Raw genomic sequence first — 14,044 nt, 5'->3', positions numbered from 1 at the left:
TGGCCAGAGGACAGCGGTGTGAAGGAGGTCTTTTGCCATGCTGGCTTGTGGTGGACATTTTTGACAGAATATATTTTTTGCCACGGGCAAAATGAGCAGAAGCATAATATTACCAGAAACACATAAAGAGATAGCCCTGAATGACCATAACACATCTGTAACTCTTGATGTGTACAAATGGAACCAAATGGACCCTATCGGTTCTATTTGTACACTCATAAGAGTTATGGGGGTCCTTGGAAAAGAAAAAGCAGTTAGAGAACGACTGTACTAGTGGACTCCTAATGTGCCATACTGTACATAGTGTCTCAGTAAATCAGTGTCATATATATTGCGAAGAATAGTCTTGCCACGGACACATTTGACCATGTATGGACATGTTGCTGACCCCTGGATGTGAACTTTGAAGGATGAAGATGAAGCAAGAGAGAGGGGGAGAGAGAGAGAATGCGTGCGTGCTTGCGTGCGTGCTGACTTTGAAAATGGGAACTGAGTAACGTAGGTGAAGAGAAAGACGAAAAGGAAGGAGAATGAAAAGTCCTAAAATTTGCCCTCAGAAACATATATTATATTATATGAAGGATAGCGTATGTAGTATATGTATGTAGTATAAGTATGTAGTGTTTACGTGGCTACAAATACAGAAAGAACACTGCGTCAGGTAACAGCGGGGTCAGACTGGACATGTGGTGGGTTGAAGAACTGAGGACACAGCGTCAGTGCCAACTGGACGGATTGGACGGAACTTGGACGTAAATAATGCTGGTTCGGGCAGAACAGAAACAGTCCTACTAGTGGTGTGTTGTATCGAATATTGTTTGATATGTGCTTACACGCTCGCGCTCAGTCAGGCCTGCCCAATAATATCCCAAATGAAAAGATTGTGGTTAAGTCCTGCCAAACTATTGCATTATTTTTGTTTGGGCTTCTTTTGCGTATGTTTGTTTGAGTGTGTCTGTGTGTGTGTGGGGGGGTTTGCATTAGTGCTACAACTCTGTTCCTCGGATGCCGACAGTCAACTTTAGGGGGCCATATTGTCTTTATGCCAAATCACGGGAGTGTTCGAGCGGCACAGGTTTGAATCCTCCACAGAGTGCGCAGGTGAGAAAGACCGGGCGGGGAGGACTTCCCTGCCGCTGACTCGCTGCGCTAGCGACCCCAACAGGTGGGGAGTGGAACTGGGAGGGATAGAGTGCACGGTTACAGTATGTCCTCCTGGTCAATCTCACTGTCAGGTGAAAAGAAGTCTCTGGTAGCTCCATGTATATCGGAGGAGACATGTCCACACTCTCTAGAGCAGGGGTCCTCAACAGGGGGTCCGGGATGGTCCGGGTTGTTTCTTGCAGGGATTGGTAAATGGCGCATTTATATCGCACCTTTATCCAAGGTAAATAGATTGTGCATTACATTCACCTGCATTCACACACACATTCATACACCGATGGCAGAGGAAACAATGCAAGGCACCAACCTGCTCACCAGGAGCAACTAGGGTCTTGCTCAAAGACTTCTCGACACCAACTCTGGAGGAGCCCGGGATCGAACTGGGAACCCTTCGGGAACCTCCCGTGTTCTAAGATGGCAACTGCCGCCCACTACATCTCAGAGGCAAATATAGTACCTTTACACCAACTTTAACATTACTAGTACTTTGTAGATTTTGATTATTATTACAAAACATAAATTACCACTTCAGCCCTATATATATTTTTGGCCATTTGAAAATAGCAGATCGACAAGCTAACAATGTGTCGCGATGCAACGCATTGTGATCTTGTAAATTGGCTATTTTCAGAATATTTGTATACATTTTATACATTTGTAAAAGTTGTGAAATGGGACATTCTGCGTAATGAGTACTTTCTACTTTTGGTACTTTAAGTACATTTTGATACCAATACTTTTGTTCTTTCATTTTTAAATTTAGAATTCTGGACTTTTACTTGTAACAGAGTATTTCTAAATTGCAGTATTTATTGATACTTTTACTTAAGTAAATAAAAACACATTTCCACCACAGACCATAGCTTTGCGCTAGGAAAGAGAGATATCACTGTATCTTTGAGTTTGGGAGTCTCTCTCACAAACTGATAGCTTTGTTTTTTTTGCACTTTTAATGCAATGATTCTCAAAGTTGGCCCCACGGGTCCTTGGGGGAGAGGGGTTCCAGGGGTTCCTCTCCCTAGCAAGATTATTCATAGTTACAGCAAACCTGTGGACCAGGTCTGTATGGGGGTCCTTGGCCTAATGCATATCAAAGTCGGGGTCCTTGAAATCAAAAGGTTTGGGTGGACCCTCCAATCAGCCTCGCCCCCAAATACCTGTATGTGTGTCTAAAATCACTTCTAAAACAAGGAACAATCAGTGCTTTCGTTTAGGCAGCTTAACAGGTTTTTTTCTTTTTTTTTTACGGCCTCGGAAAACAATTGCATAGGAGCTATGGGCGGCATGCGGCAACTCAACTTTCTACAACTGTACATACTATATGTTAGTAGGCTAGTAGGCCCTGATTGTACGCAGTGAAGGAAGGTATTGACTACCTAGACGTTTATACTGTATTGATCATTTGAATCTGATGTAAATTGTATGACATGTGTTGTAGGCCTAATATGCAGTATTTTGTTGTTTATTGTGGGAATGTTGTGTAGCCTTCATAATCTCTGCTGTGTTACTTTATGTAACAAATACATGTATTACGCAACAGCATGGCCATGTTTTACTCCATGTACAAATCTCAGCACATGAGGGAGTTCAACCTGATAACAGCATTTAGAATAGAGCTGAATAGATAAGGATAAAACGTCATAATCAAACCACAGATAGAAAAGTGACTTCGGCTTTATCTGATTTACATTATCGTTGCTGTCGGGTGGAAACCTTGGATGTCCAAATAAGTTACATTTCAGGAATAAAAAAAACCTAAATAAATCCATGTTATTATTTTTTAATTCTCAAAAAGCACAGTATGCAGCATTACAAACAAGGCGAACATTGCGCCCGATTCGTCGGACGAATAGTGACACATTTTTCAATTTGGGATTACAACACTAGGTAAATTAGTTAAGAGTAAACATGTGTGCCTTAAAATACATGTCTCACAACATGAGACGGCGGGGCTTGCTTGACTTAATCCTCTTTACCCCATTGAGGGGCATAGGGCGTCCACCAGAGCTTTCCATCTCACTCTCTTCTGGGCCAGGGCTTTTGTTTCCTGCCAGCTCACTCCAATGTTCTTTAGGTCTTGGACTTGAACTGTAGCAGGCTTTTCCTCCCTTTGGCTTCGCTAGGGGTTTGGCCCAAGGAACTCATCCTTACCCTACTAGTAGGGTGGCTTGTTTGATTCAAGTGGGTTAGTTACTTCTGGTTTTGGATTCTGTAATCGTTTTTTATAGCTGGTGGGTGATTAGCCCAAGCAGTCGTGGAGTTAGTCCCCTTCCCATGCTTAAGTCTTCCAGGCAAAGGATTACAACCCCATGCCAGGTGGGGCCAGACATTAAATTGCAATGGGGTGTACAAGCCACCCTGGAGCGTCAAGTCCGGCCAACTCCTGCCACTGTATGACGATTGATGAAGGTAAAGTACCAGCAGCACGGGGCCGACCAGTCAATGGACAAGGAACCAACTGGCTGAGCGACATTCTTTCGGAAACTGGGCTGTTATACCTCTCACCATTATACTGTCCAGTCAGGTCTGGAGTTTGCAGGAGCACTCCGTTTTAAACAAAATGTTTCAAATAATGAACGCAATGTGAGATTTCTTTGAAATTTTGCACGCACATTCCTACTAGGCCAAGGAAGAAATGCCACTTGAAAATGTTGACATTTTATATTCTCACTAGGTCGAGGAACAACAGCAGGTCGACTTTTGCAGAACATATTTTTCGATCAAAATGCCTAAAATCATGAATGCAGTGTCCGATTGCCGTGGCCGAAGAAGACATGAGACACTTTTCACATTGGCCTATTATAGCGCCACCAGGAGGCCACAATAAAACCTACCTGACCTGTGCTCGGAAGAGTGAAACTAAATGAAAATTCAGGCTGAGTGTCAGGCTGTGTAGAACTAGTGATAACATCTAGATATCTTTTTCTACCATAACTGCCCCCATTCTCCCTCCCTCCCTGCTGGGAGGGCCATTCTCTACCCCAAATAAATACCCCCGAATCGGTGAGGCTTTAGAAATTATCGTGTGTGTCTGAGAGACAACGTTCAATCACAAGCAGAACAATCTCGCCTCACCAGTCTTCCTCACTATACAAGCTGAACCTGTTAGTGAACGTACCTGTGGTACACATTCACTGTCTCTTTAAAACCAATCACGTGCCTCCTGCAAACATCCAGGAAGTCCACCTTTGCCTCCCCATATATATCTCTATGGCCTCTCCCACTTTTCTTAAGAAGAAATGAAACTCAGAGCTGTTGTGTGTTTTGTCTCTCCCAGTCTCTCTTCAGAGTAAACCAGAGTGTTGTGTGTTTTGACTGTTTTCTCTCAATGAGAGTGTGGTTGTCAGTCAAATGGCACACAAACAACAGCAAGGATGTGATCTGGACCAAGATCAGTTCTGCTGTCCTGTCTGTCTGGACCATCTAAAGGAACCAGTGACTTTAAACTGTGGACACAGTTACTGTGGAAGCTGTATTGAGGGTTACTGGGACCAGAATGAGGAGACTGGAGTCTACAGCTGTCCCCAGTGCAGAGAGAGCTTCAGTCCCAGACCTGTTCTGAGGAGGAATAACTTGCTGTCTGAGGTGAGATGACCTTACAAGTTACAACCACACATTAAACTACATTTTCTGCTACAGAAAACTCCTTGCCTGTTTTGATAAATGTTATATACACATTATGTTATGTATATTGATGTTGATATAGCTATGTTGATGTTTGTCCACAAATACTAAGAATTCTATAGCATGTTAGACCAGTGGTCCTCAAAGTGGGGTTCTATGGGAGTACCAAAACGCTCGCCTTGTAATATTGTTCTGTTGGTATTCACCTATTGGTTTGAGTTGCGTGGTGCATTGAATGATTCACTCGTCTCTCCCACAGTAATAAGGAAAAGAAAACACACTTTTTGTCAGGGACCTCAGTAGCGTGTGGAAGATCCATAACATCCACAACAGCTTGTCACTTCCTTCACCTTGGAGTGAATGACAGCAGAACAATATTGCAGGGGATTTTAGCACATATTTTGGGGGCACTACACACACGTTTAGCTGTGTTGCTCAATACACAAATGCCCAATGCGTACAAGCTGTATATCGTTGTAAAGGTGACAAATCAATATTATAGCCAGGGACCCAGTCCCTCAAAATGGGAGAGGACCTGTGATGTTCTGCTGTACTTTTTATTTTTGTTTTATCTATTAGTTTGGTCATTCCACAGAATGAGAGGTCTGCTCTGCCGGAAACATCGCAAAACAAGTTATGGCCATTTGTATATTCACTGTCCCGTTGACTCCACTACACAGGAACAGAAAAATATTATAAAAAGAATAAAATCTGCTTTAAGTAGCATGTGAGGGGTCAAACTAGGGGTTCTTCATGATCCTGAATCCATTGCAAACACGTGTTTTGCATGAAAAACATTCCTTGGGCTAAATATCTGCCCCAGAACTTTTTTTTAACTTTTCTTTGGATGAAATTTAGCCCAAGGAATATGTTTCATCCAAAACAAATGCTTGCAATGGATTCAGAATCATGAAGAACCCCTAGTTTAACCCCTCACATGCTACTTAAAGCAGATTTTTTTCTTTTTTTAATATTTTATTTATTTATTTTCTGTTCCTGTGTAGTGGAGTCAATGGGACAGTGAATATAAAATGGCCATAACTGTTTTTTCGCGATGTTTCCGGCAGAGCAGACCTCTCATTCTGTGGACCTTAATGACCACCAAACTAATAGATAAAACAGAAATAAAAAGTACGGCAGAACATCACAGGTTCAACCCTATTCCTTGAGTTTTGGGCATGTGGGTCCCCGACTATTAGCCTACCAGGAGGAAATTTGCGGACATGATAACTCGAGGGGTATTCTCTGTAAAATACTTTGGGTACTAACGAGGACAAACCTCAAAACAACGCAGTTTCACAGATTCCTCAGTGAAATGATTCAGTACATTATCTGGTGATTAACAAGTGGACTAACAGCAAAGGTCGATCTGCGATAACATTAACCCATTCAGGCCGGGAACACATTTTGCTGTTTGGGAGGGGCTTACAGTACATGTACAGTATGTAGCAACATATTTGTTTTGTAGGCTAATTTCTGATTTAGCCCTATTCTATAGGTTAGGCCTAAGGGTAATACACAGCTTTCCTATGTACAGCCAGGTATGCTAAACGAGACCAGTCAGACAGCATTCTGCAGAGGTCTCTGGCACAAAATAGCTGGCATTTGAACATTCCAGTTGGAAAGCATCCCAGTGAACCATAATCAGCTAATAGACGTCTGTCTAAAACCGGTTTACAACTGGTCTAATTACCGATCTACAAGCTCACTGCATCTCAACACACAATATGCAATCTTTTTTTAAACATTAAACATTTTTGACTAAATATTTTCTTATGGGGATCCTTGGAGGACAAATACACATTAATTTGGAAGATGAACCACTGGTTTAAACAGATGCTAGGTTTGGGATGTTTTTTAATCTTTAGTTTATTTGCAGTCTACTTATGCTGTAATTTTGTTGATGAGGGTTAATGTAATCTACTCTGTTGTTAAGAGTGTCTGCTAAATGCTTACTTTGTAAACGCAACACAAAGCGATGAACTTTATTCAAACATTCAGAGCCAAAGTTTTCAGAAAATGTTACAATGATCTTACTTAGTCAAATCCATGCCACATTCGCTGCAGTAGCTCCAGCTCTGTCTAACGAGGAAGTAAACGGAGGATGAACTTACCTTTTATTTCTCACTGTGTTTATCACCATGAACCTCACAATGACTATGTATTTGTCATCACCTCTCCTCCTCTTCTCTTTACTTCCAGCTTGTGATGAAGCTGAGCATTACAGGAGGTCAGCAGTCTCCTGCCTCCGCTGCTCAGCTCTACGCCGGACCAGAAGACGTGGCCTGTGATTTATGCACTGGAGCCAGATGTCGCAAAGCTCTCATGTCTTGTCTGGTGTGTCTGGTCTCTTACTGTGAGACTCACCTCCAGCCTCACTACAATGCTCCTGCGTTGCAGAAGCACAAGCTGGTCCCAGCCACCAACAAACTGCAGGAGAAGATGTGCTCCAGTCATGACAAGCTGCTGGAGGTGTTCTGTCGCACAGACCACCAGTGTATCTGCTATCTGTGCACCATGGATGAACACAAGGGCCATGACACGGTGTCAGCTGCTGCAGAGAAGGCAGAGAAACAGGTAGGACCACAATCACTTTTCTTTTTTTAAATATATTTTTTGCCTTTATTCTACTGTAATATTCTACAGACAGGAAACAGGGAGAGGGAGATGGGAGTGTCATGCTGAAAAGGTTGTCGGAACCCACACTTCTGAGCTTGTGGATTGGCTACTTCCACTAACAATACTGTGTTAAGGATGCAGTCCTTTTGGACCCAATGAAAAACAGAGAGGATTGATATTTTTTTCATGTCCATTAATCTTGCACCTGCAAAAATGTATTTTGGAGAAGGTACATGATAAATAGATACCCATTCATACCTGAACGCCTTCTAAATCCTGACTTAAGTTATATACTGTACTATATAGCAACAACTACACACAGAAGTGTTCCCGGCTTGAAAAGATATTGTGGATCCAAACTCCAATTTCACACACTGTATGAGTTTTCTCTCTCCCGATTGAATAGAATTGGTATCTCGAAAATGCACTTTGTTTGTTCACAAGCCAAACTGTCTCTCTTCCGGTTTTCTTGCAGAAACAGCTGGGGACAATTCAGGAGAAAGTCCAGCAGCAGATCCAGGAGACAAAGAAGGAGCTGAAAGACCTGACACAGGTCATGGAGGACCTGAACGTGAGCTGATATTATGATAATGGTTCTTGATCTTGTGATTACTGTGAATAGAGGAAATGGTGATGCTATATGGATGAGACTGTGCCTTGTGTCATCAGAAGCACTAAAGCAGTAGTTCTCTCATGTCAAGGACCCCCCAATTAATAATATATATTTGGCTGCGGACCCCCATTTGAAAATATGTTTTGTGCCAGCAACCCACATATAATATTTATGATGTGCATTCTCTTAAGATTTTTTTTAAATGAGCAGATCCAATACAATACAACAACAATACAAACACAAAAAAATACAGAAAACAAACAGTTAAACATATAGCTACCTAAAGATACCATACGCATACGCCTTACTGAAAATCGTAACTATGACTAAAAAGTCAAATTAACAAGGCAAAATATAAGACCTAAATTGAAACATTTCAGAATTAAGGTTTATCCATGTTCATATATTTTTTACTATATCTGCTGCATAGTACTGTGTTCTATCCGTCTGTCATTCAATGTTATATGAGATACTTCAATGGTTTCCTATGGAAATAAGCTTAGTCTTTTCTAGGATCTCCTTTTAGTTGACCATGAAACTGTACCTTTTTCTATGCAAACTTCTAATAAAGTCTTCAATCAATCAATCAAAGCAGAGCTCTGCAGAAGCAGCAGTGGAGGCCAGTGACAGGATCTTCAGTGAGATGATGGTCTCCATTGAGAGAAGACGCAGTGAGCTTAAAGAAGTGATCAGAGATCAGCAGCAGACTGCAGTGGCTCAGACTGAGGCTCTCCTGAGGCAGCTGGAGGAGCACATGGAGCAGCTGGAGAGGAGACATGCTGACCTGGAGGAGCTGTCCAACACTGATGACAGCATCACTTTCATTCAGGTTCCACTCATGACATTTTACTGTTTGGTTTTGACTCATTCCACTCCATCATGTCATTATGATGTTGTATAATGTATTATTAGTATATTACCTAGTGTATTACATGACATGGCATAACATGACATTATTCTGGTATTTACTAATACAGTAGTTGCTATACAGTGTACAAACCAGAATAACAATGTCAGAATTAGGCCTTTCACAATTATTACATAATCACCTATCAAAATGATTTGAGACAATCACAAAATCTTTTCAGTATTGTCATAAAAAAAATAATAGTAGATCTACAAGATCAGCTTCTGAGCTTGTGGATTGGCTACTTCCACTAACAAGACTGTGTGCCTGTGCCTGCGTGCAGGTGTTAACTGGTTGAACATCTGACATCAGCTCAGTTCCTCTGATTGTGATCAATGTACTAATTATATTGATCTCTTGCTAAGTTCTTCCATCCATGTCTAAACTGGTTTACTTGTCTCTCTGCTTGTCTCTCTCCAGAGTTTCCAGTCTCTCTCCAGTTCCAGTGGATCTCCAGTCTCACCCAGTGTGGTCAGCTGTCCTCCGAGGTCCTTCACAGATGTGATTGATGTTGTGTCTGGTCTGAGAGACCAACTAGACAACATCCTGAAGACAACTTGGCCAGAGATATCAAAGAGAGGTGAGATTTAAATGTATTTATAGTTGCTTTCTTTTTTTAACCAGCCATCATAGTGAACATGAATTTATGTGGCCAGAAGGCAACTGCTTTTCTGTCAAAGAGATTTGAACTAGAACAGACTGATGGTACACAGGTTGGACAGTAACATTTAAGAATATAAGCAAGAACATTTAGTGAAATTAGATTATTATCATGAATTTATTTTATTTGTATTGGTGGTTGGCTGGTCTATGTTGTATCCCTGTGCAAGTCACAGCGCCGGCAGCGGCAGTTTTTGGCAATACACTTGGAACTTCAATTTAATCCCTTCTTCAGTATGAGAAAACATTTACTGATTTCTTATGTCTTGTGTGTGCAGTTGATGTTTTAAATCCAGCGGAGCCTCAGACCAGGAAGGACTTTTTACAATGTGAGTCCATGTTGATGCAGGTTCTGTGAACATTTAAATCTGATATGTTGTTATTTAAAGATCTCATGAGTTTTATCTGAGAGACTAAAGGCCTGTCCATAGTATCTCCGAAATGTTGGTGAGTTGTGATTTCCGACCTGCAAATTTCCGAATTCTCATTCAGTGTAATTCTTTTCAGAATTCGCAAGTGATGTCATTTTGTAGTCGAACCGGACCTTTTGACTGAAAAGTTCGGTTAGGGTTATGGAGTATGGTTAGTATGGACATTCCTTTACTCTAAACACAATACGGTTGATGAGCTTTGATTTTTTTTGTTTTTTGTTGTTGTGTGTTCTCACAGATTCCTGTCCTCTGTCTCTGGACATGAACACAATAAGCAAACATCTCTCCCTGTCAAAGGAGAAGAGGAAGGTGACTTTAACACAACAACAACAACCGTACCCTGGTCATGCAGAGAGATTTATTTCATCCTGGCAGGTGTTGTGTACAGAGGCTCTGTCTGAACGTTGTTACTGGGAAGTAGAGTGGAGTGGTGGAGGGGTTTATGTAGCAGTCTGTTATAAAGACATCAGCAGACAAACCGAATTTGGAGGCGATGACAAATCCTGGTGTTTTCAGTACTTTAACAAAAACTACCGTTTCAGACACAACAATGTTTACACTAAAGTCTCAGGGCCTCGTTCCTCCAAAGTAGGGGTGTACCTGGACCACAAGGCAGGTACTCTGTCCTTCTATGGTGTTTCTGACACAATGACCCTCCTCCACACAGTTCAAACCACGTTCACACAACCTCTCTATCCAGGGATATTGGTTAAGTGGCAATTTGGAGATACAGCAGAGCTGTGTAAGACATGGTAGACATGTTAAGAATGCTGATGATGACATTCAGTTGAAAAATGTGTTTTCTTCATTTGATATTTTCTCCTCTAGATAAAGCATGTGTAAGAATGTGTTTACTACACCATCATGATCAATCGATTGTGTTCCGCTCATTGCATTTCTTTAATGTATTTAATAGCCGATCTACAAGCCCCCAACTTATCTAGCAAAATGAACAAATGTTTCGATTCATAGAAGTCTTTGAGACCATCAGGTAATCATAATTCTTTCATTAACGTTACTTCATTTACACTGACTTGTTTTTCAAAATAAATGTGATCCTCTAGAAGAGTGTTTTTGAGTCTTATTTTGTAGAATGTTTGTCTCTCTGTGAAAGTTGTTTCCATGTTTTGATAATGTTTTATACAGGATGTGAAGATAGATGTTAAACAGTCTGAGCCTCCACTATTTAGCTACCGACTTTGCAGATAGCAAGAGTAAATTCCAAGCTTTCCATAGAGCCACAGTATTGGTGAGTTTGAAGTCGTTTAACACAATCAGATAGCAAAAAACTGTTTTAATGCATTGGATCCCTATGGGAGGTATTGCAACCCTAGATTCATCCGATTATAAAAAAATCTAGTGTTGCAATTTGCGGCTAGGGTCCTTAAGGGGGTTCCAGGGGAAAGTGGATGTGGTGTGGTATTGTGGATTCGGTACAGGGTCATTCAGTTCGGACCCCTAATGTAAGTGTGTGTGTGTGCGTGTGCGTGCGTGCATGCGTGTATATATATGTGTGTGTGTGTGTGTGTGTGTGTGTGTGTGTGTGTGTGTGTGTGTGTGTGTGTGTGTGTGTGTGTGTGTATATATATATATATATATATATATATATATATATATATATATATATATATATATATACACACACACACACTGTATACCGGTATATATAAATACATTATATATATATATACACACACTGTATACCGGTATATATAAATACATTCTAAACTGACATGGATGCTTTCCCAGTTTAAATTGGTTAAAGATTAAAATCTAGATATCTATGAAAGGGTGTTTCAAAGATATGTGAAACACCCTTTCACATATTTCTTTCCGCAAAACAGCGACAATATACCGTAGTCGCTGTCTCTTTAAAACCACTGCCTCCTTCAAACATCCAACATCCAGGAAGTCCCACCCTTTGCCTCTCCATTACTCTATGGCCTCTCCCACTTTTCTTCAGAAGAAATGAAACTCAGAGCTCTCGTGTTTTGTCTGTCTAAGTGTTGGGTGTTTATTTTCGGTCTTCCAGTTCGGTACTCCCTCCTTTGGGTGGCGCTATTGCGTCAGCCTCACAACAGAACGTACTCACGTTAACTCCCGCAGGGCGATCCCTGATTGGCCGGAGGGCTTGTCACTCAAGTTTTACGGTACTGGGTCAGTCCCCCATAAAACCTGTGGCATCCCACAATACTGTCTCTTTTCGCTATCTGCTCCTCAAATGGTACAGCGCGAACGGAATCTCACAGCTCCTGACCTACGTTATTTGTAAGTATATTTCAACCTATTCTAGAAGATATAATCGTCTCGAGGATAACCGAGAGCGACAGCTTAGGACCAGTCCACCGGTCTCGGGACTATTCTTCTCTTCAAATGTTCAACGTAAAGTTTCACAGCACCGCTGTTTACCTTTGTTGTTAGCTTCACGTTACTTTGCCTAGTGTTAGCTCTTAGCTACCGGCTTCGTTGTTTGTGCTAACGCAGCGCTCAGCTGTTTGTTCCTTGTTGTTAGCTTCACGATAGCCTAGTGTTAGCTCTTAAGCTACCGGCTTCGTTGTTTGTGCTAACGCAGCGCTCAGCTGTTTTTTCCTTGTTGTTAGCTTCACGATAGCCTAGCGTTAGCTCCTAGCTACCGGCTTCGTTGTATTCTGCTAGCTTTGTTATTGTTGGCGTTTGCTGTTTGCTACTGGCCTTGCCTGTGCTCACGCTAATACACGCTTTTCTGCTTTAGACTCTCGAATCTTCTATCGATGCTAAAGTTTTTTGTGTGGACATGACGTCCTCACGCTCCTATGGCCGTTGTGCCAACCTGGCCTGTAGGTTGCTGGTAGCCCCGGACGATCTCCATGGTGCGTGCATCGCCTGCATGGGCTGGCGTCACGCCTTGGATGCCTTAGAGGAAGATCCTCCTGTGTGTTTGGAGTGTCGTGACCTACCTCTAGGTGCGCGTCGGCTCCGCCTGGACACGATCTCCCTTCTCTCCGGCCTCGCCTCTGCTGTGTCCCCGGGCCTCCCTGTAGGCCGGTACAGCGCTCCTCCAGGCGGCGGCGGCGGCGCCTCCGTTCCGGCCGATGAGGGCGCTTCTCCAGACGGCACTGCTCCTCCAGCCGATGGTGGTGCTTCTCCAGCCCACTCCAGGGCTGACAGCCTTTCATCTGAATTCTCCTTCTCTGCCCTCGACCGTCACGACAGCGAGGAAGAGGCTTTTGGGGAAGAGGGGGACTTTTCCCCCACCCAGCAGCCTGATGAGGTCGTAGTCCTGATGGAAGAAGGGTCCCCTGTGATCCATCTCCACCCTGATGTTAATGACTCGCCTCTCTCCATCTCTGCTATGGCCAGGGTTCCGGCAGGCCTCGCTGCCGCCCCGAGCCAAGCAGCTTCTGTTTCCCCTACCACCGCTCAGGCTGGGACTCAAGCAGGCATTGCTGCTTCCCCAGCTCCTGGTGGCACCGAGCCTGTTCCCTCCGCCTTGCCGGGGTCACAGGCCCCCTCTGCTGCCGGCAGTTCGAGTCTGACACAGGCGGCGGCCCTGTCCGCGTCTCAGCTCCCTCCTTCCGGCACCGTAGCAGCTTCAAGTGGCGCCGCTGGCGCCAGCCCTCCCCTTCCCATGGACCCCTGGTCTGTCCTGGAGAGGGCCGCTCGTTTGCAGAACCTCACCGTCCCTGTACGGCAGCAGCCTGCAACTTCTTGCCAACCGCGGCTGGGTGTGGACCGTGCTCCACCCCTGCCGCCTGTCATGGCTTGCCTGCCGGCCATCACTGGCCTACAGCAGGTTTTCCAGGAGACTTGGGCCACTCACAAGGATCCGGAAAAACTGGACTTCCCCACGGAGTTCGAGGGGGCGCAGGAGATGGGCGTTCCTAGATGCCCGCACATCAGCCCTGCCTTGGCCTCCATGCTCCAGGCCCGGTTCCTCCATGATAAGCCTGGTGAGCCGAGTCCCTACTCACTGTCGGGTGTCCACCCGCTTCTAGAGGACAAGTGGGAAAGGTTCATGTCCAAGGCCACCCAGGAGGCTTACAGAGC

At 43.5% G+C, this 14,044-nt stretch overlaps 1 protein-coding gene across 1 annotated transcript; it reads left to right on the top strand.

Moving 5' to 3' along the window:
* Window positions 1-4,515: 4,515 nt before the first annotated feature.
* Window positions 4,516-10,774, top strand: LOC308297904 (E3 ubiquitin-protein ligase TRIM47-like; the record flags this gene model as incomplete). Its single annotated transcript, XM_080741468.1, has 6 exons — window positions 4,516-4,749; window positions 6,991-7,365; window positions 7,883-7,978; window positions 8,616-8,849; window positions 9,348-9,507; window positions 10,257-10,774. The coding sequence occupies 6 exons, from the start codon at window positions 4,516-4,518 to the stop codon at window positions 10,772-10,774; spliced, it is 1,617 nt and encodes a 538-aa protein (XP_080597594.1).
* Window positions 10,775-14,044: the final 3,270 nt, after the last annotated feature.

Source organism: Nannobrachium achirus (genome assembly GCF_963921795.1).
Source record: "Nannobrachium achirus genome assembly, chromosome: 14".
Classification (NCBI taxonomy): domain Eukaryota; kingdom Metazoa; phylum Chordata; class Actinopteri; order Myctophiformes; family Myctophidae; genus Nannobrachium; species Nannobrachium achirus.
The sequence above is the reverse complement of the archived record's forward strand: the minus strand, read 5'-3'. Positions and strand labels throughout refer to the sequence as shown.